The 27119-nt window shown below is 52.7% G+C and overlaps 2 protein-coding genes across 4 annotated transcripts; one reads left to right on the top strand and one right to left on the bottom strand.

Annotated features, from left to right (window-relative positions):
* Positions 1 to 1582: 1582 nt before the first annotated feature.
* On the top strand, positions 1583 to 14944 carry HCN3 (hyperpolarization activated cyclic nucleotide gated potassium channel 3). Of its 2 annotated transcripts, XM_002832475.6 has the most exons (8): positions 1583 to 3165; positions 7697 to 8126; positions 9080 to 9241; positions 9644 to 9862; positions 10271 to 10417; positions 10833 to 11073; positions 12271 to 12435; positions 12879 to 14944. In XM_002832475.6, exons 1-8 carry the CDS (start codon positions 2888 to 2890, stop codon positions 13556 to 13558), a joined length of 2322 nt encoding a protein of 773 aa, XP_002832521.1. In that variant the 5' UTR covers positions 1583 to 2887; the 3' UTR covers positions 13559 to 14944. The 2 variants fall into 2 exon arrangements, with proteins under 2 accessions (XP_002832521.1, XP_054407645.1); XM_054551670.2 differs by lacking the exon at positions 9080 to 9241.
* A 411-nt stretch (positions 14945 to 15355) lies between these two features.
* PKLR (pyruvate kinase L/R) lies at positions 15356 to 26306 on the bottom strand. 2 transcript variants are annotated; one of them, XM_024247188.2, is made up of 12 exons: positions 26141 to 26240; positions 25726 to 25815; positions 24938 to 25120; positions 20716 to 20807; positions 20488 to 20619; positions 20167 to 20353; positions 19535 to 19805; positions 19288 to 19438; positions 18539 to 18691; positions 18278 to 18444; positions 16862 to 17043; positions 15357 to 15775 (listed from the first exon to the last, which is right to left on the bottom strand). In XM_024247188.2, the coding sequence occupies exons 1-12, from the start codon at positions 26238 to 26240 to the stop codon at positions 15669 to 15671; spliced, it is 1815 nt and encodes a 604-aa protein (XP_024102956.2). In that variant the 3' UTR covers positions 15357 to 15668. The 2 variants fall into 2 exon arrangements, with proteins under 2 accessions (XP_024102961.2, XP_024102956.2); XM_024247193.2 differs by lacking the exon at positions 25726 to 25815 and having other exon boundaries at positions 15356 to 15775; positions 26141 to 26306.
* Between the last annotated feature and the right edge of the window lie 813 nt (positions 26307 to 27119).

The raw sequence follows: 27119 nt of genomic DNA, 5'->3' as shown, positions 1-27119 counted from the left end.
TCAAAAAAAAAAAAATACAGGCGCGCATCACCACGCCCAGCTATTTTTTTTTCTTGTAGAGATAGTGCCTCACTTTGTTACCCAGGCTAGTCTTGAACCCCTGAGCTCAAGCAATCCTCCCCCGTCGGCCTCCCAAAGTGCTGGGATTACAAGCATCAGCCACCGTGCCTGGCCAGTTTACTAAATCTTAAAAAAGAACAGGAAGGCTGGGAGAGGTGGCTCACGCCTGTAATACCAACATTTTGGGAGGCCAAGGTGGGTGGATCACTTGAGCACAGGAGTTCGAGACAGCCTGGGCAACAGGGTGAAACCCAGACTCTTCAAAAAATACAAAAATTAGGCCAAACGCGGTGGCTCATGCCTGTAATCCCAACAGTTTTGGAGGCCCAGGAAGGTGGATCACTTGAGCACAGGAGTTCGAGACCAGCCTGGCCAACCTGGTGAAACCCCATCTCTACTAAAAATACAAAAATTAGCCGGGTGTGATGGCAGGTGCCTGTAATCCCAGCTATTTGAGAGGCTGAGGCACAAGAATCGCTGGAATCCAGGAGGCAGAGGATGCAGTGAGCTGAGATGATGCCACTGCACTCCAGCCTGGGTGACAGAGTGAGACTGTGTCTAAAATAAAATCAAATAAAAAATAAAAATTAGCCAGTCATGGTGTCTCACCTGTAGTCCCAGCTACTCGGGAGGCTGAGGCGGGAGGATCACCTGAGCCTGGGGAGGTCGAGGCTGTGGTGACCCGTGATCGTGACACTGCACTCCAGCTTGGGCGACAGAGTGAGACTCTATCTCAAAAAAAAAAAAGAAAATGAGAAAGTGAAAGAGTTAGAGACTCTACATGAGAAAGTGAAAGAGTTAGAGACTCTACAGAAGGAATTAAGAGGTGGTCAGAAAGATAAATTGTAAGAGAAATAATATAATCTGAGAATAACTATATTAAAGTCAGGGAGCTGAGCAACGTGGCTCACACCTGTAGTCCCAGCTACTGAGGAAACTGAGGTGGGAAGATTGTTTTCAGGCTGCAGTGGGTCATGATCGCACCACTGCACTCCAGCTTGAGCAACAGAGCAAGACCCTGACCCTAGAATGAGTAAATAAATAAAGTCAGGAAATATTAGAGAGGAGCTGGATGAAGGATAGTCAGATGGAGGTTAGATCAGATAACCAGACATAGTTTAGAGAAGTTCCCTGGAATAGAACATGGAGGGCAATCAATGAAGGAGTCGGGGAGAGAGAAGTAAAGATTTCACTTCCTCCTCCTGGAACATTTTCCTGGATTATTAATTCATTCAACAAGCATTTACTGAATGTCCACTATGTGTCCAGCATTATGCCAGGTGCAAGGTTCCTGTTTCTCAGAGTTTCACAATCTAACAGGAGAGAAAATCTGTAAATAAATAATGACACCATACTCATGCCTGTAATCCTAGCACTTTGGGAAGCCAAGTCAGGAAGATCACTTGAGCTCTGAGTTCAAAACCAGCCTGGGCAACATAGTGTGACCTCATCTCTTAAAATAATAATAATAATGGTAGCCCTGTGACATGAGTTGCTCAAAACAGTGGTGCCCTGGCTGCTGTGAAAAAGCTCCAGAATAGACCCTACCTGGGGAAAGGAGAGTTGAAAATGTGTTCCTAGGTTTCCTAGAGAAGGCAAGATCTGAACTAACTGTTCGAAAGTGAATTGGAGGAGAATACTAGGCAGAGAAAATATTTGCAAAAGCATAGAGACAAGGCAGCACAAAGTCTTTCAGCATGATTGGGGCTCTGGCTTTCAAGAGAGGGACTGTCAGAAGAGAGACTGTTGAAACTAGGTCCAAATTTTTTGGGCCTGGTACACCATGCTAAGGAGCTTAAATGTACCCCTGTAGAAGATGGGAAAGCTTGATGGACTTCAAGCAAGTGACACAGCCATAGTTGGATTTTAGGAAGGTAACTGGCAGGGAATGGAAGAAGAATTGGCCTGGAAGAGGTTGAAGACTCTTTTAGAGGTTTCCGAAGTAATTTAAGTGAAAAAATGCTGAGGGCTTGAAATGAGGCAGTGGCAATAAGAATTGGAGATGAAGGGAATAATTGAGATATTTAGGAATTTACAGCACTTCGCATAGCACTGAAATTTACCTGTCTGTCCTTGGGCACAGAAGAGCAGTGGCTTTATGGCTAGGCCTTTGTTTTTGTTTTGTGGTGTTTTCCATTACTACATGGAGATGCTAAGACTAGGACTTTTGTATTCATCTTTGTTTCCTCGGCATCCACTCACTGACAGGCAGAGTTGTACTTGGTGAAAGCTGACAGAATGAATTAGGAAATTAAATACTAGGGGAAGCAGTTCGGAGGAGACCAAAAGACAAGAATATGCCTAGGAGAGTGTTGAGAGAAGACGGAAGCGGGACAGAAGTCCCTGGGCGAGAGTGGAGAAGAATCCCAAAAGCCATTTCCACTTCTTCCGTTGGTCCCCAATCCCTCTCCCTTCCAAGTCCCTCAAGCTACAAACACGCGTCCGATTTTCCCGCCACTGCAGGGGACTCCTCCTCCCTGGCTCTCAGTGGATGAAAGGCCAGCGCTAGGCCACGCCCTCTCCTTGGCTCAGGCTGCGCTCCCCGCCTTCTTTGCTAAGCCACGCCCCTCTCGGAGTTCCTCCAGGATCCCGGCGTCCCAGCCCCGCCCGGTCTTCGCGCGGCCCTCGCCAGGGGGCGCCGCGCAGCCCGCCCGCCGCCCGCCAGTCTAGCACACACCCCCTCCGCCCCGCGCGCCGGCGGTTCCGAGCCTACGACGCCTCCGCTAGAGCCCGCGGGGCTGCGCGGACTCCTGCTCTGGAGGGGTTAGGGGTACCTGATGGCTACAGAGGGCTCTAGGAGGCCGAGCGTGTAAGCGGGGTGGGCGCCATGGAGGCGGAGCAGCGGCCGGCGGCGGGGGCCAGCGAAGGGGCGACCCCTGGGCTGGAGGCGGTGCCTCCCGTTGCTCCCCCGCCTGCAACTGCGGCCTCAGGTCCGATCCCCAAATCTGGGCCTGAGCCTAAGAGGAGGCACCTTGGGACGCTGCTCCAGCCTACGGTCAACAAGTTCTCCCTTCGGGTGTTCGGCAGCCACAAAGCAGTGGAAATCGAGCAGGAGCGGGTGAAGTCAGCGGGGGCCTGGATCATCCACCCCTACAGCGACTTCCGGTATTGGGGGCTTGGAGGGGAGGGCAGGGTACATCAATCCCACCCTCGCGGGCAGCGACACTGGGACCCGGCCCGCCCCCCCTCCACGGTCACTTCATTTCCAGCCCGGGGTCCCTTGGTGGGGCGGGAGAGTCACTTCCCCCAGTCTAGCCTGGGAATTCCTGGGCGGGTATCCCCTGCCGGAGGTCCTCCGTGCCTTGACAGGCTGGGGGCACCAGAAGGGGCAAGCAGACATCAGGGGATCTCCAGAGACCTGGATTTCCTCTTTCAGGAACCCGGGACCCCATCCGGACCACAGGAACTACCGGAGTTTGGGACCCCTGCCTCCTCCAGTCCTGCTTGCTGGAGATCTAGGAAATTATATTCTAAGTATCGGGGCCAGTCTGAGGGAGAAGCCGAGCTCCGCCATCTCCCATCCCCACACCCGCTCCTTAGCACCTGCCTAGTTCAGCACGACAGACTACTAGGAAAAATAGGGACGCTGAAGGGGGCGGGGGTCCAGACCTCAGCTCTGGTCGCTGTCCCTAGTGCTGAAGGCGGGGGCGGCGGGGCGGGGCCAAGACTCAGAGTGACTGAGGCGGCAAAGCAGGGGCAGGACCACCACCCAGGTGACTCCCAGAGAAGGGACAGAGGGTGGGGGTGGGGCCATTTCACAGTCTCCGTCAGGCTGTACCTCTACATCAAGGTCGCTAGGGGAGGACAGCAGCCCTGTCCTTGGGGGAAATGAAGGACAGCTCTTGGATGAGGCAGGGATGTGTGCAAAGCACCTAACCTGGGGAACTAAAGAAGCAGAGAGGAAGAGGTGTGAATCTGGAGCCTGGAAATACAGTTGTAGACCCAGACATTATCTTGAATCCACATATATACACACTCCCTCTATGTCTCTCTTCCTCCCATTGTTCCTTTCACTCCTGTCTTTGCTGCCTCGTTCCCACCCAGCCAGTGCGCCTTTTCTAGTCTTCTGTGGATCTCGCTGTCTTTCCTCAGTTCACTCGCAGACGGATCCCCAGAAGCCTGGTATCCCTCTGATTGTGCTTCTCCATTCTCTGTACTACATCACCTGCCAGGCTTGTGACCCACCTGTGAGTCAGCTGTGAAGATGCTTTCATGGCTAGGCGAACCCTCTTTCCCTCCCCTCTCTTAGTGTCTCACAATACAGGATTCCTCCTCAGCAGCCCAGGAGAGAAAAGAAGAATGGCCGAGGGTTTTTGTTTATTGAAAACATACAGTCTAAGGGGCTTCCCAGAGGCCTGGACTTGAGGAAGTTTCTTTCAGGGCTGAAAATTGATTTTGCAGTCCGAGTCAGAAGGGGCTAGCTCCTGAGTTGACACTGGGATTAGGTGTGTCCTAGAATTAAAACCACCATAGGTAACTGAGTCCCTGAGATTTTCCTGTGACATTCTCTGAATGAGGGCTTCACACAGTTCCCTCTTGACCTCTTCTTTCCACGGTGTCTGCCACAGCAGTGTCACTCACCCCTGCCCATTCCTCTGCCTGTGCTCTGCCAGAGTCCCAGTGGACACAGGGAGGCCAGAGGAGGAAAGGTATGCAGAACTCAAGCCTTGCTGCTTCATCATCTCCTGTGGAGCTTCTCTGTGTGTGCAGCCTTATTTGAGGTTCTGTGGAGGGGGAAGGGCATCCCTGGAAAGCTCAATTCAGAGGAAGGCAGGATAGACCACCCCACCCTGAGACATGGATGAGCAAACCTCAGCAGAGGAACAGGATCCATGGGTCCAACTGTGTTGGAGAAGAGCAATGGGGTGGAGAAGGCTGGGGAGGGCATGAGGTCCTAGACTAGAATGGGAAGATAGTTGGAGATGGGAGAAGCAGCAGCCTTTTCAAAAATCTGGGGATAAAGAGTGAGTGAGTCATAACACCAACTAGTGCCTGTACCACACTGTCACATCTATTGTCTCCACGTAAATGTTTTCAGCAATGCTGTGAGATTAGCACAGAGTACTTTAGCTTTTTTTTTAACCTTAAAAATATTTAGCAATGGTGAGGTAAATGATATATAGTAGGGATATGTATGTATATGGAAGAGTAATTTTATTTATTTATTTATTTTTATATTTGTTTATTTATTTTGAGAAGGAGTCTCACTGTGTCACCCAGGCTGGAGTGCAGTGGCACAATTTTGGCTCACTGCAACCTCTGCCTCCCGGGTTCAAGCAATTCTCCTGCATCAGCCTCCTGAGTAGCTGAGATTACAGGCGCATGCCGCCACGCTTGGCTAATTTTTGTATTTTTAGTAGACGTGGGGTTTCACCATTTTGTCCAGGCTGGTCTCGAACTCTTGACCTTGTGATCCACCCACCTCAGCCTCCCAAAGTGCTGAGATTACAGGTGTCAGCCACCACACTGGCAAATTTTTATTTATTTATTTATTTATTTATTTATTTATTTATTGAGACAGAGTCTCACTCTCGCCCAGGCTAGAGGGCAGTGGAGCAGTTTCAGCTCACGGCAACTTTCACTCCCAGGTTCAAGCAATTCTCCTGCGTTGGCCTCCTGAATATCTGGGATTGGGATTACAGGTGCGCGCCACCACACCTGGCTAATTTTTTTTTTTTTTTTTTGAGATGGAGTCTCGCTCTGTCACCCAGGCTGGAGTGCAGTGGCACAATCTCGGCTCACTGCAAGCTCCACCTCCCGGGTTCACGCCATTCTCCTTCCTCAGCCTCCCAAGTAGCTGGGACTACAGGCGCCCGCCACCATGCCCAGCTAATTTTTTGTATTTTTTTAGTAGAGACGGGGTTTCACTGTGTTAGCCAGGATGGTCTCGATCTCCTGACCTTGTGATCCACCCGCCTAGGCCTCCCAAAGTGCTGGGATTACAGGCCTGAGCCACCGTGCCCAGCTTTTTTTTTTTTTTTTTTTTTTTTTTTGAGACAGAGTTTCACTCTTGTTGCCCAGGCTGGAGTGCAATGGCTCAATCTCGGCTCATGGCAACCTCCATCTCCCAGGTTCAAGCGATTCTCCTGCCTCAGCCTCCCGAGTAGCTGGGATCACAGGCATGTGCCACCATTCCCGGCTAATTTTGTATTTTTAGTAGAGATGGGGTTTCTCCATGTTGGTCAGGCTGGTCTCGAACTCCCAGCCTCAGGTGATCTGCCCACCTTGGCCTCTCAAAGTGCAGGGATTACAGATATGAGCCACCGCACCCAGCGCCTGGCTAATTTTTAATTTTTTTTTTTTTTTTTGAGATAGAGTCTCGCTCTGTCACCCAGGCTAGAGTGCAGTGGCGCGATCTCTGCTCACTGCAGACTCTGCCTCCTGGGTTCAAGTGATTCTCCTGCCTCAGCCTCCCGAGTAGCTGGGACTACAGGTGTGCGCCACCACGCCCAGCTAATTTTTATATTTTTCGTAGAGACGGGGTTTCACCATGTTGGTCAGGATTGTCTCGATCTCTTGACTTGTGATCCGCCCATCTTGGCCTCTCAAAGTGCTGGGATTATAGGCGTGAGCCACCGCACCTGGCCTTCTTTTTTTTTTTTTTTTTTTGAGACAGAGTCTCACTGTTGTCACCCAGGTTGGAGAGCAGTGGTGCGATCTCGGCTCACTGCAACCTCTGCCTCCCGGGTTCATGCCATTCTCCTGCCTCAGCCTCCTGAGTAGCTGGGATTACAAGCTCTCGCCACCATGCCCAGCTAATTTTTGTACTTTTAGTAGGGACGAGGTTTTGCCATGTTGGCCAGATTTGTCTCAAACTCCTGACCTCAGGTGATCCGCCAGCCTTGGCCTCCCAAAGTGCTGGGATTACAGGCATGAGCCGCCGGGCCTGGCCTAATTTTTAATTTTTTATAGAGATAGGATCTTACTGTGTTGCCCAGGCTGGTCTTGAACTCCTGGACTCAAGTGATCCCACTTTGGCCTCCCAAAGCGCTGGGATTACAGGCGTGAGCCATAGCTTTTCTTTTGAGACAGGGTCTCACTCTGTCAGTCAGGCTGGAGTACACCTCAGCCTCCTGAGTAGCTGGGACTTTAGGTGTGCACCACCACGCCTGGCTAATTTTTTTTTATTTGTTGTTGAGATGAGGTTTCACTATGTTGCCCAGCCTGTTTCTTGCTTCTTTTGCTCAACATTGTGTTTGTGAAATTCATCCATAAGGCTGAATGTAGCTGTAGTTGGGTAATTTCACAGCTGTATGGTATGCCCGCCCATAAATAGTGTATTTATCTACTTATCTATCTACATTTTTCTACACAAGGACACGTGTGTTGTTCTCAAATTTAATGCTGCTATAAACATTCCTATGTGTATCTCCTGGAGCGCTTATTTCCCTTGGATGTGTCTGTACCTAGGAATGGAATTGTTGAGTTGCAGGGAATGCAAATGTTTAACCTCACTAGATAATGCTGAACTATTTTCCCAAATGGTGGTCCCAACTTATACTCCCAGCAGCTGTAAACAGTCATTCTGTTATTGTGTATCTTTGCCCATTCTTGGCCATGTCAGCCTATCTTCTGTCAGTCTAGTGGCTGGTGAAATATCCTCATGGTCTTACTCCTCATCTCACTCCCACCTTAGGTTTTACTGGGACCTGATCATGCTGCTGCTGATGGTGGGGAACCTCATCGTCCTGCCTGTGGGCATCACCTTCTTCAAGGAGGAGAACTCCCCGCCTTGGATCGTCTTCAACGTATTGTCTGATACTTTCTTCCTACTGGATCTGGTGCTCAACTTCCGAACGGGCATCGTGGTGGAGGAGGGTGCTGAGATCCTGCTAGCACCGCGGGCCATCCGCACGCGCTACCTGCGCACCTGGTTCCTGGTTGACCTCATCTCTTCTATTCCCGTGGATTACATCTTCCTAGTGGTGGAGCTGGAACCACGGTTGGACGCTGAGGTCTACAAAACGGCACGGGCCCTACGCATCGTTCGCTTCACCAAGATCCTAAGCCTGCTGAGGCTGCTCCGCCTCTCCCGCCTCATCCGCTACATACACCAGTGGGAGGAGGTGGGGCGGGGAGGTGGCGGGGGAGTGGGTGGGAGGTGTTGGGGGAGAAGGGGGCAGGGTGGCTGGTGGACTTCTCTAGGAAGATGCTATGAGTGGGGCTCCTGGTGACCTTATAGTGTGGGGAAGATGGGTGGGGCTTCCATGCCTGAGCTCTCTCCAAAATTGGTGGGGGAGAAGCAGGAACAGAATGAGGGTTCAGGGGATGGGGCCTGGGGTGAAGATGGTGGCACAGGAGGGTGGAGCACAGCTGCCGGACACACTTTAGAGTTAGCTGGATGCTGGGAGGAGGATGAGGTGTGGAAGAAGCTGGAGCTTCAGCTTCAGAGCAGCAGAGTTTAGTGGTTCAGACTATGGGCTCTGCAGTCTCATTGTCTTTGGTCAGATCCCAGTTTTATTGTTTACTATGGGAGACTTGGTTTTCTGTTCTATAAAATGAGAGTGTTAAATACACTTACTTGTGATAGGACTGTTAGGATTAAAGGAATTAATACATGCAAATCACTTAGAAAGGTGTATAGCACATACTAAGTTCTCAGTGAAGCCACTATTATATATTATTACGACTGGAAAGGAGAGGGCTGCTGGATTAATTCTTACACATATGCCCTGGAGACATTACACTGTGAAATGCCCTCTCTCTTTTCTAGGCTACACCTGGGCAGCTTGTGCAATAGATTTGTTTGATTCTCTGCTGTGACACTTACTATGTGGTTCTGGGCACATGACTGACCTCAGCTTTCCTATCTATAAGATGAGAGAAATAAGAAACTGCTTTGCATTAGCTATACATGTGTGCCACAAAACTCCACACAAATGAATAATAGTTGTATTTTTTAATTCACGGGGGCTGGGGCTAGGGAGTAGTTCAGAGAGAGAATTTGCCAGGCTGGGAATGGAGGAGGACAAGCAGGGAGGGGTTCCTGTCCACAGCAGCTCCTCCTCGGACTCCTCAGATCTTTCACATGACCTATGACCTGGCCAGTGCTGTGGTTCGCATCTTCAACCTCATTGGGATGATGCTGCTGCTATGTCACTGGGATGGCTGTCTGCAGTTCCTGGTGCCCATGCTGCAGGACTTCCCTCCCGACTGCTGGGTCTCCATCAACCACATGGTGGTGAGAAGTCCCCACAGCTCTGCCTTTCCTGGGCCTTCTTAGGGCTCTTCTGCCTGAGTAGCAGGGATGGCCACAGGGAGCAGGAGGTGGGAGATGATCACAACAGAAAACAGGAGTGAGGAGGTGGGGAGGAGGGAGGAAAGGGGAAGGAGACCCAGAAGAAGTGCTCGTGTGTTGGAGGGAGCAGGCAAGGAAGGGTACCTAGCTGGAAGCTGAGGCCCCCAAGTTGCAATAGAGGACCCTTTTGCCTCAGGGCCCCCAGAACCAAACTTAAGTGCCTGCCAGGAGGAAGGCCTGCAGTAGAAGGGGGCAGACAGAAAGACCAAAAGAGGAAAAGGGGCAGGCGGAGAATGAGGCTCCGAGGGGCCCATGCCCAGCTCTGCAATATACTCTGCCCCCCAGAACCACTCGTGGGGCCGCCAGTATTCCCATGCCCTGTTCAAGGCCATGAGCCACATGCTGTGCATTGGCTATGGGCAGCAGGCACCTGTAGGCATGCCCGACGTCTGGCTCACCATGCTCAGCATGATCGTGGGTGCCACATGCTATGCCATGTTCATCGGCCACGCCACGGCACTCATCCAGTCCCTGGACTCTTCCCGGCGTCAGTACCAGGAGAAGGTCAGCAGGGACATGAGAGGGAGGTGCGGCATGGAGGGGTGTTGGAGACTGGGTAGCCTGACTTGAGGCCCATTCTGATGTGTGCCCCTGTTGCGTCTCTGTTTCCTTTCTTGCCCGGTGTCCATTTGTTCCCTGCCCCTGCATGTACCTTTTCCTTGTTTGAACCTATGCCTGTGCTTGGTCCATCTGCTGTCCACGCCTGGGTTTTCCTATGACTGTGCTCTGTGTCTTCCCGGTATCCATTATTATCCGTATTCCTCTGTGGCCCTGTGTATCCATGTCTGGTTCCACGTTTCACCCCTTTGAGTTTGACTTGTGTCTCTGACCTTCCACACACACACACCCCACTGTTCCGGCCCCAAATCTCTCCCTCTGTCCTCTTGCCCCGGCAATGGGCTGGCCCTCCAGTACAAGCAGGTGGAGCAGTACATGTCCTTCCACAAGCTGCCAGCAGACACGCGGCAGCGCATCCACGAATACTATGAGCACCGCTACCAGGGCAAGATGTTCGACGAGGAAAGCATCCTGGGCGAGCTGAGCGAGCCGCTTCGGGAGGTGGGGCTGGGTTGGGCCTGGAAGGGGGGCTCTTCAGGGACCTGGAGTGCTGTCTGGTGGTAGGGGCTATTGGTCAGCAGGTGCTCCTATAGGGAATGAGGCCTGCAGAGGGCACCATGGGAGGCCAGGTATTTGGGGGGCTTTCAGGGGCTAGGGTCTTTCTTGAAGGCCCTTTAAGGGTGAAGGATACATGAGGAGGGACTATAGGGATCTCTGTTTTCGGGGGATGGTCCTGCAAGGGCTCATGGGAAAGATCTGAAGGCAGGAGCTTAGGGATGGTCCCAGGCCCACTGATGGATCCCCATCCTTTGGCAGAACATGACCCCAGGGGTGGGGTTTCTGGAAGCGGATGAGCTCGGTGGGATCATCTCAGGTCAGGGGCACAGCCTGCCTGACAGGCCCCTCCCCTGTCCAGGAGATCATTAACTTCACCTGTCGGGGCCTGGTGGCCCACATGCCGCTGTTTGCCCACGCCGACCCCAGCTTCGTCACTGCAGTTCTCACCAAGCTGCGCTTTGAGGTCTTCCAGCCGGGGGACCTCGTGGTGCGTGAGGGCTCCGTGGGGAGGAAGATGTACTTCATCCAGCATGGGCTGCTCAGTGTGCTGGCCCGCGGCGCCCGGGACACACACCTCACCGATGGATCCTACTTTGGGGGTCAGCAGGCCTCAGGGAGGGTGGCAGGGTCACGAGCAGACAGTGGAGAGGGCAACTGCTCCTGGGCTCTGGGTCCCTGCCTCGGTATGCTGCAGAATCACAGAGCTCCAGCCCCTCCCCCGGCCTACTCAGTGAGAATCTCTGGGCTGGGGTCTGGAGCTGTATAGTTTTTGTTTGTTTGTTTTTTGAGGTGAAGTCTTGCTCTGTTGCCCAGGCTGGAGTGCAGTGGCGCGATCTCGGCTCACTGCAAGCTCTGCCTCCTGGGTTCATGCCATTCTTCTGCCTCAGACTCCCGAGTAGCTGGGACCACAGGCGCCCACCACCACGCCCGGCTAATTTTATGTATTTTTAGTAGAGACGGGGTTTCACCGTGTTAGCCAGGATGGTCTCAATCTCCTGACCTCGTGATCCGCCCGCCTCGGCCTCCCAAAGTGCTGGGGTTACAGGCGTGAGCCACCGCACCCGGCCTGAGCTCTGTAGTTTTTAAAGCTTTTCAGGAGATTCTAATGCACAGCCAGGTTGCAAACTACTGGGCCAGAGGGCCTTTTAGAACCCTTAGACAGTGAAATCCAAGGATCCTATGAGATGAGGGAAAGGCAGGAGTGAAGCAGAGCTGTCCTGGAGCATGAGCTTTATGGAGCTGCCTGGTGGTGTGATTCAGGGACCCAGCCTGTGGAAGTAGGGGCAGTTCAGCCTTCCACTGCCCAAAGTGACCTGAGGCTCATATAATCTCTCAGTCCCCAAACCACCCACTACCCCCATCGTGTTGCACTTTGCTCTTTGATACTGCTTTTCTCCTTTAGGGCTGCCCTCAGTGTTTATTCAAGGGGATAGGAGGAGTGGATACACTGAGTTGCCCAGGTCTACCTCTTGGGATTGAGCAGTTGGGGAGGGGTGGGAGTTAAAGTGGAGTGGAATCACTGGGAATTTAGGGCCAGCAAGACCTGCCTGGTCGTCAGCCTTCATATGGAGAAAGTACGAAGGACAGGGAGCAGTAACCCAGTAATTGTGGGGGTCTGGAGAAAGACAATGCTTGGGGTGTTTAGAGTTCCTGGAGCAGGGAGGTAATAGGTAATCAATGGTTTCTCCCAAGTCTAGGGAGGAGCCTTAGAAAGTTGGGTCCACTGCTGCAGGCTCAGCAAGAGGAGTTCTGGGGACAAGGACAGGGGTTCTGAAGCTTGCTTCCAATTTCTGCAGAGATCTGCCTGCTAACTAGGGGCCGGCGCACAGCCAGTGTTCGGGCTGACACCTACTGCCGCCTCTACTCACTCAGTGTGGACCATTTCAATGCTGTGCTCGAGGAGTTCCCCATGATGCGCCGGGCCTTTGAGACTGTGGCCATGGATCGGCTGCGCCGCATCGGTGAGACCTGTCCACCCTATCTGCTCTGGGTCCAGACTGTGCTCTCACCCCACCTCCAAAGCAAGGAGCCCAGGCTGTAGGGCTCCAGGGTCATATCCCAATCCATTCAGTCCCAACAAATGCTCCCTAACAGGCCTTTCAACACTGTGGCCCACTGCCCCTAGCCCTCAGCATGTCCTTCCCAGGAGAGATAGCATCCCAAGTCCCCATGTCCTGAGTCCTCCTTCCCCTGAGTACCAGTCCCCTGACCCTCACTGTCTCTGATACATACCCTCTTCCTCCAACCCCCATCTGAACCCCCATAGCCCCATTGCCATACTACTGACTCCCATCCCCTACCCTCAACCCCACCCCATCCTGATACTCTCATACTCTTTGATATCCAACCTCCATCTTGGACTCCTTCCCTATCCTTAACTTCTCCCTCCTGGTACAACTTCTAGGCAAGAAGAATTCCATACTGCAGCGGAAGCGCTCCGAGCCAAGTCCAGGCAGCAGTGGTGGCATCATGGAGCAGCACTTGGTGCAACATGACAGAGACATGGCTCGGGGTGTTCGGGGTCTGGCCCCAAGCACAGGAGCTCGGCTTAGTGGGAAGCCAGTACTGTGGGAGCCACTGGTACATGTGCCCCTTCAGGCAGCTGCTGTGACCTCCAATGTGGCCATTGCCCTGACTCACCAGCGGGGCCCTCTGCCCCTCTCCCCCGACTCTCCAGCCACCCTCCTTGCTCGCTCTGCTTGGCGCTCAGCAGGCTCTCCAGCTTCCCCGCTGGTGCCCGTCCGAGCTGGCCCGTGGGCATCCACCTCCCGCCTGCCCGCCCCACCTGCCCGAACCCTGCATGCCAGCCTATCCCGGGCAGGGCGCTCCCAGGTCTCCCTGCTGGGTCCCCCTCCAGGAGGAGGTGGACGGCGGCTAGGACCTCGGGGCCGCCCACTCTCAGCCTCCCAACCCTCTCTGCCTCAGCGGGCAACAGGCGATGGCTCTCCTGGGCGTAAGGGATCAGGAAGTGAGAGGCTGCCTCCCTCAGGGCTCCTGGCCAAACCAAGGACAGCCCAGCCCCCCAGGCCACCAGTGCCTGAGCCAGCCACACCCCGGGGTCTCCAGCTTTCTGCCAACATGTAAAACCTTTGAGTACATCCAGCCTTAGTTTTTGGGGTGCAGTAGTAGGTTCCCAAGGGCAGATGCCTCTTGGGGAAGGCCGTGGGGACCTGAAACATTGCCCCATGGAAATGTCGACCCTGTGCGGACATTCCGCATACTGCCATGAAGACGGTCTCTGTGTCCTCAGCTCAAGAATCCTGTAGTTTGTCCCATCATAATCCATTCACCCGTTCATCATGTGTACTGAGCAGCTACCATGTTCAAGGTAATATGCCAGGCGCTGTATGTCTCCACTGCCAAGTAGAAGTGACTCAAAACCCTCTGACAAGGATATTCCCCTGGCTATGGTCCTGCCAGGTGCAGGCCCAGGCCCATGACCCCACCTTTACTAAGCACAAGTACTTGCCACCGCCATCACTGCCAAGTAACTAGATGTCTCTGTTTCCCTGCCGATGATCCTGCAGGTTCTGCCCGGTCTGGTTATCTTCCTGTTCCTGTAGCATAGCCAGGCACTGCCAATCACCTGCGCCCCCATTGCAGCCAGCAGATGTCTTGGGTCCTGAGTGTGGGTATCCACTTTTACCCGCTCACTGCCACCTGTGGACACTCTGTGTCTACCCTCTGAGTGGGAACATACTTCTAAGTTCCCTGCAGTCTCTGTCCTGTGGTAGACCATCTTTTTGTAAACTGGGAGCTGCCTCTTCCCTGTACCCTCTGCCCCAGTCGTGACCCCTGAAAAGTTAAGGGGTAGTTGGCACCTCCTTATTAATATGCCAGCCTAGATCCCCCCCCGGTGGAGGGGCAAATGGCTGAATCCTTGTGTGATATTTTTTTCTTCGCTTGTTTATTTATTCATTTATTTAATTGTATTTATTCATTTACTAACTTTATATGTTACCAATTCATTTTGTTTACCCATTCCTTTATCCATCCCTCCCCCCCTTTTCAGGTAAGGAGAGAGGAGGAGTAGGAGGAGGCAGGGCCTCTCCATGCCAGCCTCTGTGGTCCTTGCCCAAACCCATCAGCGCAATACTTGAACCTTCTCCCAGGTAGGGGCAGGAGGAGCCACATGAGAGAGGGAGAAGGACCGTGTTTACCTTTAGAGTTTTGTTTTGTTTTTTCCTTCTGAGTTTGCTGTTGGTGCAGGAGTAAGGGAAAGGCCCAAGGTATCCAAGCCTGGGGAAGGGCAGGCCAGCCAGCACCTCTGCCTTCTCAGGGACAAGAGTAGTCCTTTACCACACTCACTCTGCCTGTCCCTTCTCCTACTCCACAGCATTAAAGACTGTGGGGCCAGGACCCTAAGTCTCCTTTCCTTCTGGGTGGGGAGTTCTGGGGTTCTTGGTGTGTGGGAGAAGTTTTATAATTGCTTCCAAACAGCTGGGTTTAAATATAAAATAGACACACTCATTTTTGGCTCTTGGTTTGTGTGTGGGAACAAAGTGAGTGGGAAGGAATTTCTGGGTGCAGAAGGAAGCAGCTGGGGATTTGACCAAGCAGGGTATCAGGCAGGCATGAGAGCAGCCAGGACAGTGGTCTACAAGCCCAGCACAGAGGTTGTGAAGACAGTGACAAAATCAGTTGCCCAGCCCTCACTTCTCCCCAGCATCCATCCCACCCAGTTTTCCCCAAAGCGTGGACTTTCATGTAACTGTTAGTCACTATGAAGGGGTAGCCTGCCCTGGCACGAGATGCCCAGATTATCATGAGGGCCACATATGAGAATGGGAGACTGTGGACAAGATTGCCCTGTCTCCCCTCTCCCCCACCCCAAGGTATGGGATGCCTGGGGTTATGGAATTAACCAGCCAAACTGGGATTAAAGACTCAAGGCATCTTAGGGCCTGCTGAGCAGATTGGATGCAGGGAATGTACAATTGGTGCTGTTGGGTGGCCAGTGCATAATTGGACACAGACTTTCAGGACCTGTGTGAAATGGAGACGGGGACGGGGCAACCTCGAATGGGGCTAGATGACAGATATAGTCTCAGATAGGCCTCAGGTAGGGAGGGTCAGGAATAGAGAAGGGAGGACTTAAAGGTGGAGCTTTGGAGGGGTGTGGGCTGGAGAATGTAGACTGGGGAGGAAGGGATGGGGTACAGGGGTAGGCTGGGCCAGAGGAGGGAGGGGCGTGTCAGGATATGCTCAGCACCCGCATGATGTTGGTGTAGCCGGAGCCAGGTCGCCAGCCTGTCACCACAATCACCAGGTCTCCAACACGGAGGAAGCCACGGAGCTTTCCTGGGGGAGGGAAAGAAAACAAATCATTGGACAGGTGTGGTGGCTCACACCTGTAATCCCACACTTTGGGAAGCCAAGGCAGGCAGATCACCTGAGGTCAGGAGTTCGAGACCAACCTGGCCAACATGGTGAAACCTTGTCTCTACTAAAAATATAAAAATCAGCTGGGTGTGGTGGCGCATGCCTGTAATCCCAGCTACCCAGGAGGCTGAGGCAGGAGAATCGCTTGAACTCAGGAGGTAGATGTTGCAGTGAGCCGAGATCGTGCCACTGCACTCCAGCCTGGGCGACAGAGCAAGACTCCATCTCAAAATAATAATAATAATAGTAATAATAATAATAATAATAATAATAAAAGAAGAAAAGAAAGAAAGAAAGAAAATTAGTCATTGAGGGACCAGGCCAGCCCTGTAACGAGAACCAGCCACCACCTTTCACCACATCAAGGCCACCCTGTAGGGAATGAGGCAGTGAAGTATGTCCCACGGGTGGCACACAGGGAATGTGACCACTGCAGTATATTAAAGGTGTAAGAGATGCCGGCACGGTGGCTGACGCCTGTAATCCCAGCACTCTGGGAGTCCGAGGCAGGCGGATCACGAGGTCAAGACATCGAGATCATCCTGGCCAACATGGTGAAACCCCATCTCTACTAAAAATACAAAAATTATCCGGGCATGGTGGCACACGCCCATAGTCCCAGCTACTCAGGAAGCTAAGGTGGGAGAATCACTTGAACCCGGGAGGCAGAGGTTGCAATGAGCCGAGATCGCACCACTGCACTCCAGCCTGGTGACAGAGCAAGACTCTCTCTCAAAAAAAAAAAAAAAAAAAAAAAGGTGCAGGAGTATCCGTGGGCTAGGGCAGAGTGTGTTGCTAAGTAGCATGGCCGTCTGCCTGTGTGGCTATGCTGATGGAAGAGGTATTTGTGATATGCCAGACTGATATCTCAGTCTTAGTGACTCTCACAGGGAAAACCTGGCACCACAGGAGAGAGGCAAGGCCCTTTGAGTGGGTATGGGAAGCTGGGTTGGGGGACTCCTGATACAAATGGTAGGAGTGGCGGGGAAGGTCTAGGTAGCTCACCACTTTCAATGCCAAATTGCACCCGGCGATCTACATCATCTGCCCATATGGCTTCTGGAGGTTCACGGTAAAGCAAGGGGAAGACTCCTCGGCATAAGTGGACCTGGCGGGCAGCCTGGGCAGAGCGGGTGACAGCAATGACTGCTGCCCGAGGTCGGTACCGAGACAGAAGCTGGGCTGAGCTGGAGGAGGCAGAGAAGGTCAGCCCAGAACAGCAAGAGAGTGGTGAACCAGGAAAGGAGAGTCTGGGTTCTAGTTCCAGGTGTCACTAACAAGCTGTGTGACCCTGGGTAAGTCATCATACTTCTCTGGGCCTTGGTGTTCTCACCTGTAAAATGAGTGCCTGCCTCCCAGGCCGGGTGCGGTGGCTCATGCCTGTAATCCCAGCACTTTGGGAGGCCGAGATGGGAGAATTTGTTTGAGCCCAGGAGCTGGAGACCAGCCTAGGCAACATAGTGAGACCCCATCTCTGTATTAAGAAAAAAAAAAAAAAAGAATGCCTGTCCTCCCTACCACACAAGAAAGACATGAGATAATACAGATATATCAAATGAGATAATAAGGAGAAATCTCTTTAAGAAATATAAAAGCTAGCCAGGCACAGTGGCTCATGCCTATAATCCCAGCACTTTGGGAGGCCAAGGAGGGTGGATCACCTGAGGTCAGAAGATTGAGACCGGCCTGGCTAACATGACGAAACCCTGTCTATACTAAAAATACAAAAAATTAGCCGGGTGTGGTGGCATGTGCCTGTAATCCCAGCTACTCAGAAGGCTGAGGCAGGAGAATCACTTGAACCTGGGAGGTGAAGGTTGTGGTGAGCCGAGATTGTGCCATTGTACTCCAGCCTGAGCAACAGAGCGAGCCGTCGTTCTCAAAAGAAAAACAAAACAAAACAAACAAACAAAAAAAACAAGAGTATAAAACCCTTTTGAGAAAGTGCATTATGTGCTTAATTTACTATATAGATATTAAGTACTATCTAGTACTTAATATCGCCTGTTAATCCTGGCAACCCCATGAAGAACAAATCATTACTCTGTCCTGTTCATGAGGAAAGAGAGCAGGCTAATAGAGCTACATTTCCGAGTAAAGACTTAAACTCAGACCTACTGGACCCTTCTGCAGTACCTCAGCATTGGTAGGCTCTATGGGCCGAATGGACTTGCCTCTGAGCCCCAGGAGACCAAATGGCCTTGAAGCCAATGTGCCCAGTGATGCCGCTGTCCCCTTCCAGCCCCCAGAAGCTCACTGGCATTCTGTCTGTCCTGGCCTCCAGCTGTCATTGCTGCCTCTCCTCTTGTCTCAAGTGGACACTCTTCACCCCTGGTGACCAGACTAAACCCAGGCCTGGGGCCCATCCCAGCCTACCCCTGACCCAAAGCTCCATCTGGACGTTCCCAGTATCCCCCTCACCGGCCAGTTGTGGTCAGCACAATGATGGCAGCAGCACAGCACTTGAAGGCAGCCTCCACAGCGCCAATGGCGGTGACCTCAGTGGGATCACGGCTTAGTGGCGCTGCCCGACGTAGCTCCTCAAACAGCTGCCGGTGGTACACTGCGGCCTCTGCCTCCCGGGCAATCTGCAGGTGCCAGAATGTTAGGCTGGGAAGGGGCACTGGGGTATGGAAGGGATTTGGTTCCCTGGCCCATTTGCTTTTCATTCTGAGCTCCTACCGCATGCTGCATCTTCACGGCTTCCACAGGGAAGTTGCCCTTGGCAGTCTCCCCTGACAGCATGATGCAGTCAGCCCCATCCAGCACAGCGTTGGCGACATCGCTTGTCTCTGCCCTCGTTGGCCGGGGCTTGGTAATCATGCTCTCCAGCATCTGGGGGACAGCGTGGACGTCAAAGTTGTAGGAGTCACACTGTGACTGGGGACCCTGCCTAAGCTACTTCTCTGACACCCACACTCTCAGAGTGTCCCAAAATCCAGGGTCATAGTCACAACCCCTGAAAATAGGGGTCAAAGTATATTTAACTTTGTAGGTTTATAGCACATTTTGCTGACAAGTGATCCTCAAACGACAGTGTGGGCTGGGCGCAGTGGCTCACACCTGTAATCCCAGCACTTTGGGAGGCCAAGGCAAGTAGATCACCTGAGGTCAGGAGTTCGAGGCCAGTCTGGCCAACATGGTGAAACCCCGTCTCTACTAAAAATACAGAAAGTAGCCTGGCATGGTGGCGGTCACCTGTAATCCCAGCTACTTGGGAGGCTGAGGCAGAAGAATTGCTTGAATCCAAGAGGCGGAGGTTGCAGTGAGCAGAGATTGCGTCACTGCTCTCCAGCCTGGATGACAGAGTGAGACTCCATCTCAAAAAACAAAACAAAACAAAACAAACCCCTACAGTGTGGGTATTCACCCACAGGTGTCCCTAAAACCCTAAAACCCAGAGTGCCGAACCTCAAGGGCTCACTCCAGACCTGTGTGGCACAGACAACAGGCTTGCCGGCCAAGTTGCAGCGCCCGATCATCATCTTCTGAGCCAGGAAAACCTTCTCTGCTGGGATCTCGATGCCTAGGTCCCCCCGTGCCACCATGATGCCGTCGCTCACCTCCAGGATTTCATCAAACCTGAGAGGTTGGGAGAATCAAGGCAGAGGCAGGCGGGAGAAGAAAGGTGATGGGGAATAGCGACAGGGCCGAAGGGGAACAGAGCCCAAGCCTCACCTCTTCACGCCTTCGTGGTTCTCAATTTTGCTGATGATCTTGATGCCGTGTCCTTCCGGACCCAGAGCAGCCCTGACGGCAGCCACGTCGCTGGCTTTCCGCACAAAGGAGGCAAAGACGATGTCCACGCCATGCTCCACCCCGAAGCGCAGGTCTCGGACGTCCTGCTCGGACAGCCCGGGCAAGTCCACCTGGGCCCCTGGCAAGTTCACGCCCTTCCGGCTGCCCAGGACGCCACCGTTCTCCACTTGGGTCACCAGTCCCTCTGGGCCTGCGGACATGGAGAGAGCCAGCTGCGGTCAGGGGTGAGGACGGGGCACAGTTACAGCAGAGGACACTGGGGCTTGGATCCGCAGGAGGTCAGGAACCATGTCCTCCTCGTCTCTCCGCCCTTGTTCTGGGCTTCGCCCGGAAGAGGCACAGATGGACGTCCGTGGAAGAAACGACCCACTCGTAGTCCAGCCCAAACCCAGGGTGAGCGCGGAGTCTACACTCTGGGGACTCCTGGGACGGGCTGGCAAAAACGCGTGGCCAGGGGAAGGTGTGATCGGTCTGAGGGCTGATGGGGGAGCCAAGGAGAAGGGAATGTGCCCAGCGCACGGATGTGGTCAGGGCGGGAGGCGCGTCCGCACCGATTTTCTGGACCACTAGGGAGATGAGCCCGTCGTCAATGTAGATGCGGCCCCCCACCGGCACGACCCGGACAATATTGGGGTAGTCCACCCACACGGTGTTCGCGTTCCCCCGCGTCCGGAACGCGGGGTCCACAGTCACCAGCACTTGGGAGCCCTTCACCAGCTCCACTTCCGACTCTGGACCCTAAGGACGGAGCCAGAGGAGATGTGAGTTCTGAGCCCGGGAGTCCGGGACCCGCCCCTTCCCACGCCTGGGCCCAGCCCTACGGGCACCGCCTTTCCGGCCCCGGCCCGGCGAGTCGCAGCTCCACTGCTCACCCCCTGCAGGATCCCAGTGCGGATCTCCGGTCCCTTGGTGTCCAGGGCGATGGCCACGGGCCGGTAGCTGAGCGGGGAAGCTGCAAAGCTCTCCACCGCCTCCCGGACGTTGGCGATGGACTCAGCGTGGTACTGGGGGAGGGAGCGGAGCGAGGGTTTCAGGGGAAGGTGGCCAGGACCTCGAGGCATCCTCCTGCCCCACCCATTGCCCGGCGGCCCGTCCCGCACCTCGTGGGAGCCGTGGGAGAAGTTGAGTCGCGCAATGTTCATCCCGGCCTTGATCATCTCCTTGAGGCGCTCCACGGAGCGAGATGCAGGCCCTAGAACCAAAGATTCACGTTCAGACAACATTCCCCCAGAACATGAGAGGCAACCAAACCCAACCCATTACTACTCTCTGAACGCCCCACGCCACAGACGTCCTGTTACCTGACCTTTATTCCCTGATGCAACCCCTGCCCACAGATCACAGACTCCCCTTCCCTCTCCAGCCAACATCCATCCCCTTGGGGAGGCAGCACTGTGGAAATCGGAGGGCAGTGCCCTCCGCCAGGCCTGAGGTCACTGTGTGGGCATGTGATGTATGTAAGTGCTGCTTGCCTGGCTACCCCAGGGTATGGGGTGTAGGGCAGGGGCTGGGAGCCAGATGTGGGCGTTTGGGTGCCGGCTTTTAGAGCTAGGAGGCCTCATGGACTGAGGAGAGCTGAGTTCTATCCCATGCCTGCGCTGCTATGGGGCAGCTGCTAGCTGAGAGCAGGTTGGCTCATTCTCTGGTCCCTATCTGTCTTTCCACTTGTGCACTAGGTCTCCTCCTTCTTACCTGCTCAAGGGCATAAATTAAGCCATTGTGTGGTCCTCTGTGACACCCATGTTTTCCTTTTCTTTTTCTTTCTTTTTTTTTTTGAGACGGGGGGAGTTTCACTCTTGTCACCCAGGCTGGAGTGCAGTGGCACCATCTCGGCTCACTGCAACCTCTGCCTCCCCAGTTCAAGCGATTATCCTGCCTCAGCCTCCTGAGTAGCTGGGATTACAGGTGTGCACTACCACGCCTGGCTAATTTTTTTGTATTTTTAGTAGAGAAGGGGTTTCACCATGCTGGCCAGGCTGATCTTGAACTCTTGACCTCAGGTGATCCACCTGCCTCGCCCTCCCAAAATGCTGGGATTACAGGTGTGACTCACCGTGCCCAGCCATGTTTTCCTTTTTTACTGGATCATCCCCATCAGCATGTAAACCTACTGTTCTTTCATCATTAAAAAAAAATTCTCTTAATCCCCTGGTTTCCCCTGAGTCCCAGTTTTTGCTCTCTCTTGCAGCAAAACTCATTGCAAGAGTTATCTGTACTTGCTGCCTCCAGTTCCCCTCCCCCATTCTCCCTTGAACCCACCCTACTCAGGCGTTGGCCTCCATCTCTCCACTGCATCTGTTCTTGTCAAGGTCACCAAGAACCTCTGTGTTGTTGCTCAGTGTAATGCTCAATGCTCAGTCCTCCTCTATTGGCCCGTCAGCAGCCTGAACATACATCCTTCTTTGACACACTGTCTTCACCTGACCTCCAGGGCCGCACCCTCTCTTGGTTGACTCCTACCTCACTAGCTGCTCTTTCCCAGTCTCCTTTCCTTGTTTCTCCCCTTAACGTTAGATACCCTGTTCTCTTCTCTGTCATTTCACCTACACTCCTTTGGTGATCTCAACTAGTCTCATGGCTTGAGATACCATCTATATGTAGCCAACTCCCAAATGTCTCTCCAATCCGGACCTTTCTCCCAAACCCAGAGTTGTGTACCTGACTGCCCCCTCTATCACATTTGGATGGCTAATATGCACCTCAGACTCAACATGTCCCAAGCAAACTTCTGCTCTCCTCACAACCCCTTCCACCACAGTCTTTCCTGCTCAGTGGCTAATGCATCCTTCCAGTTCCTCATGGCAAAAACCTCAGAGTCACCTGTTGCCTTTGACTCCTTTCTTTCTCGCCCACATTCCTTACCCCATATCCAATCAATTAGCAAATCCTGTCAGCTCTACCTGCAAAATACATTCAGAATCTGACCACTTCTCACCACCTCGCTGCCGCCAACTGGTCTGAGCCAGAAATACTGCAGGGGCACCCTTCCCCCCACCCCCCATCTATTTTCAGTACAGCAGCAGGGTAGGGGAGGTTCTATTAAAACATAAATAAGAGCTTGTCATTCCCCTGCTCAAAACCCTGCAGCAGTTTCTCATTTCACTCGGAGGAAAATGCAACTCAAATTCTAAAAATGGCCTACAAAGCCCCACCTGATCTTCCTGTCCGCACAGTCTCTTCATGTCTGCCGCTCTTCCCCCTTGATGGTTTCTAGCTCTTCTAACCTCCTTGACTTAGGCCTTGGCACTGACTGATTCTTCTTCCTGGAATTCTCTTCCCCCATATCTCTGCATGGCTAATTCTCTCCTTCAAGTCTTCCCTTAGGTCTCATTTTCTCAATAATGGGTACCTGACCTCCCTATTTAGGGCTGCAACCTGTCTTCACCCTTGTACCCCTGATGCCCTTACCATACTTGATTTCTTTCCCCATAGCACTTAAAACTTTCACTTTTTCTTTCTTTTCTTTTCTTTTCTTTTTTTTTTTAGACGGAATCTCGCTCTGTCAGGCTGGAGGACAGTGGCGCGATCTCTGCTCCCTGCCTTCCGATTCAAGTAATTCTCCTGCCTCAGCCTTCCGAGTAGCTGGGACTACAGGCATGTGCCACCACACCCAGCTAATTTTTGTATTTTTATTAGAGATGGGGTTTCACCATGTTGGCCAGGATGGTCTCGATTGACCTCGTGATCAGTCTGCCTCGGCCTCCCAAAGTGCTGGGATTACAGGCATGAAACACCACACCCGGCCTTTTTTTTTTTTTTGAGACAGAGTTGCGCTCTTGTTGCCCAGGCTGGGGTGCAATGGCACGATCTCGGCTCACCGCAACCTCCGCCTCCCAGGTTCAAGCAATTCTCCTGCCTTAGCCTCCCGAGTAGCTGGGATTACAGGCATGCACCACCATGCCCGGATAATTTTTTGTATTTTTAGTAGAGATGGGGTTTCTCCATGTCGAGGCTGGTCTCAAACTCCTGACCTCAGGTGATCCGCCCACCTCGGCCTCCCAAAGTGCTGGGATTACAGGCGTGAGCCACCGCGCCCGGCTTTTTTTTTTTTTTTTTAAAAAAAAAAAAACAGTTTCACTCTGTTGCCCAAACTGGAGTGCAATGGCATGATCTTGGCTCAATGCAGTCTCTGTCTCCCGGGTTCAAGCGATTCCCCTGCCTCAGCCTCCCGAGTAGCTGGGATTATAGGCACATGCCACCATGCCTGGCTAATTTTTTGTATTTTTAGTAGAAACAGAGTTTCACCATGTTAGCCAGGCTGGTTTCGGACCCCTGACCTCAGGTGATCCACCTGCCTCAGCCTCCCAAAGTGCTGGGATTATAGGTGTGAGCCACCGCGCCCGGCCAACTTTCACTCTTTCTTTCTTTCTTGCCTGCCTTCTTCCTTCCTTTCCTTCCTTCCTTCTCTCTCTCTCTTTCTTTCTTTCTCTTTTTCTCTCTTTCTCTCTTTCTTTCTTGGGTCTCATCTGTCACCTAGGCTGGAGTACAGTGGCTCGATCATGACTCACTGCAGCCTTGACCTCCTGGGCTTAAGTGATCCTCCCGCCTCAGCTTCCTAAGTAGCTGGGACTACATGCATGCACCACCACACTCAACTAATTTTTGTATTTTTTGTAGAGATGGGTTTTGCCATTTGCCCAGACTGGTCTCAAACTCCTGGGCTCAAGCGATCTGCCAACCTTGGCCTCCTAAAGTGCTGGGATTACAAGCATGAACCACTGAGCCCAGCCCACTTTTTTTTTTTTTGTGAGATGGAGTTTTTCTCTTGTTGCCCAGGCTGGAATGCAATGGTGCGATCTGGGCTCACCACAGCCTCTGCCTCCTGGGTTCAAGCAATTCTCCTGCTTCAGCCTCCTGAGTAGCTGGGATTGCAGGCATGCACCACCATGCCCGGCTAATTTTGTATTTTTAGTAGAGATGGGGTTTCTCCATGTTGGTCAGGCTAGTCTCGAACTCCGGACCTCAGGTGATCTTCCCACCTTGGCCTCCGAAAATGCTGCGATTACAGGCATGAGCCACCACGCCCGGCCTCACTTTCTAAGGGAATAAATAATTTACTTATTTTAAATAATTTATTGTGGTTACTATTTATTGTCACACTCAGCTAGACTGTCAGCTCCCCAAGGGTAGGGATTTTTGTCTGTTTTTTTCACTGATCTACTCCCAGGGCCCAAAATCTTGTCTACTATATGCTCAACAAATTTTTGTTGAATGAATGACGGTGTCAAACATGGGGAAGTCTCAAAGGAGACAAAAGATGAAGAAGCACCTCAAGAAACACCAATAGACCCTGTGAGGCTGCAGGGGGATGGGAGTGTTTACCGATGGTGGCAATGATGCTGGTACTGCGAGCAGCCACGGGCTCGGAGTCGATGTCCAGTAGGCAGAGGTGTTCCAGGAAGGTGTCTGCCATAGCAGCTGGCAGCTGCTGCTGCTGGAAGAAGGCAGTGCCCAGCTCCTGGGTCAGTTGGGCCACACTGGCCCGCCGCAGATACCCCGCTGGCCCTGTGGTAGAAGGGGCTCAGGGACTGCATGTCACCTACCCTTCCTCCCCATGCCTTCGTCTCTCAGCATACCCTCTATTCCTTCCCTTCTTATGAGCTGGGCATCATGCATATATTATCTTATTACATCACAAGGATCCTATAAAGCAGGTACTGTTAAATGTTCTATAATTATCCAATTTTATGGATAAAGAAACAGAGGCTGAGAAAGATGAAATAAATGGTCCAATATCACACAGCTTCTAAGTATGGATCAGCTAGGATCCAAATCTAGGTCTGACTAACTCTAGCCCAAGTTCTTGACCACTCAGTTATACTGACCCCGCACAACCCAGGACCCCCCGACCTGCAGCTACTGATGCCCCTCAACCCCACCACCCCTTGATGTCTAGGGGTGAGGCCCAGCAGCCTCACCCTATGCAGACCCAGAATCACCCAGTTCCTGCTCCGAAGGTCTCTGTTTTCTCCGTTCCAACCCCTGGCTACTGGCTGGCTTCCCCACCCCATCCTCTGAGTCTCCCCAGGCTTCTTAAAGCTGCTACAGACACAGAGGTTCCTGTAGCTTGACCCAGCCCAGTTCAGAGGAGCCCCCGATTCCAGCCGCACCTTCCATGCCACTGCACACCTCTCTGGGTCTCCCTCTTTGTGGGTCTGCTCCACACTGTTGGGTTGTCAGAGGCGTGAGGCCCGGCTGGGCTGGGGATCAGTTCTGCAGACTGGTTAAAGTGTCACCAGTGTCTCCTGTTCCACTGGAAGCCCTGTATGCCAGGGGCCAGAGTCCAGGAACCACGGGAGTGCCCCGTGGCCTACATGCTGCAGCTCTGGCCTGCCTTTAGGGCCTGGAAAAGACCCAGGCCAGGGTCCATAATTTAACACACGGGAGGCTCTGAAGAACGTATGTTCCTCTCCAAAACCCACCTAGCCAGTGGCTGATGTGGATCATTTATACCCTCCACCTTGGCTCCTAGTTTCCACCCTCATTTTCCTCCTATGTTCCATGGTTTCTGTCTCCCCTTCTTACCTCCTGGAGCCCCAATCAGGATGGACTTTGCTAAGTCTCTTTGGGACTTAGAGACCCATGACCGAAGCTGCAGGGATGATATGTTCTTCTGGATCGACATGCTTTCAGTGTGGGCCTGGGGCTGCGGGACCGTGGAATGAGAGGGAGAGGATGACAAAACTGCTGGTCTTATCTAAGGGAGACAGAGAAGAGAAAAGGGGCACACCCAGTAGGCCACCCTGTCCCCACAGAGTCCCTCCCCCAGAACTGCCTGCTCTCTGCCCTCGTCTCCTGGCATTTCCTCTCATCCATTTTTCCTGATAAATTTTCAATCCATTTATACCATCTGGTCATCCACGTGAACAGATTTTTTTTTTTTTGGCCAGTCATATGGCCCCATTTTCTTTGTACTTTACTGAAGTTAGCCCTAGTGAATCCAGGGAGCAGGGGCTGTAGGGTGGGGCTAGAGCCTGAAGAAAGGCAAAAGGGATCACTGTGATAGTATGGTGGGGGGAGGGTCACCCAGTTCTGACCACTTTTTTTCTCTGTCTCAACCAAGAAATGCAGAGTGCCTTCACCACTCTGAAACCTGGCCAGCTGCATGTTTTCGCCTACAGGTTTGAACCCAAGATGGTACCTTGAACATTCTCAGACACTGATAAACTTGATTAGGTTGTTGCTGGAAACACTGAAAGATTGACTATCTTGCTAAACTTATAGGCTCCTACCCCCAGGGAAATTTTCTTTCCTCACTCCCTTCCTTCCTTCTTTCTTTTTCTTTTTTCTTTTTTTTTGACAGAGTCTCACTCTGTCACCCAGGCTGGAGTGCAGTGGCTCAATCTCAGTTCATTGCAACCTCTGCAATCCTCCTGCCTCAGCCTCCCGAGTAGCTGGGATTACAGACGTGCACCACCATGCCCAGCTAATTTTGTTTTTCTTTTTTCTTTTTTTTTTTGAGACTGAGTCTGACTCTGTTGCCCAGGTTGGAGTGCAGTGGCGT

This window comes from Pongo abelii, chromosome 1 (genome assembly GCF_028885655.2).
Source record: "Pongo abelii isolate AG06213 chromosome 1, NHGRI_mPonAbe1-v2.0_pri, whole genome shotgun sequence".
Taxonomy (NCBI): Eukaryota; Metazoa; Chordata; class Mammalia; order Primates; family Hominidae; genus Pongo; species Pongo abelii.
This window is presented reverse-complemented; position numbering and strand designations above follow the sequence as displayed.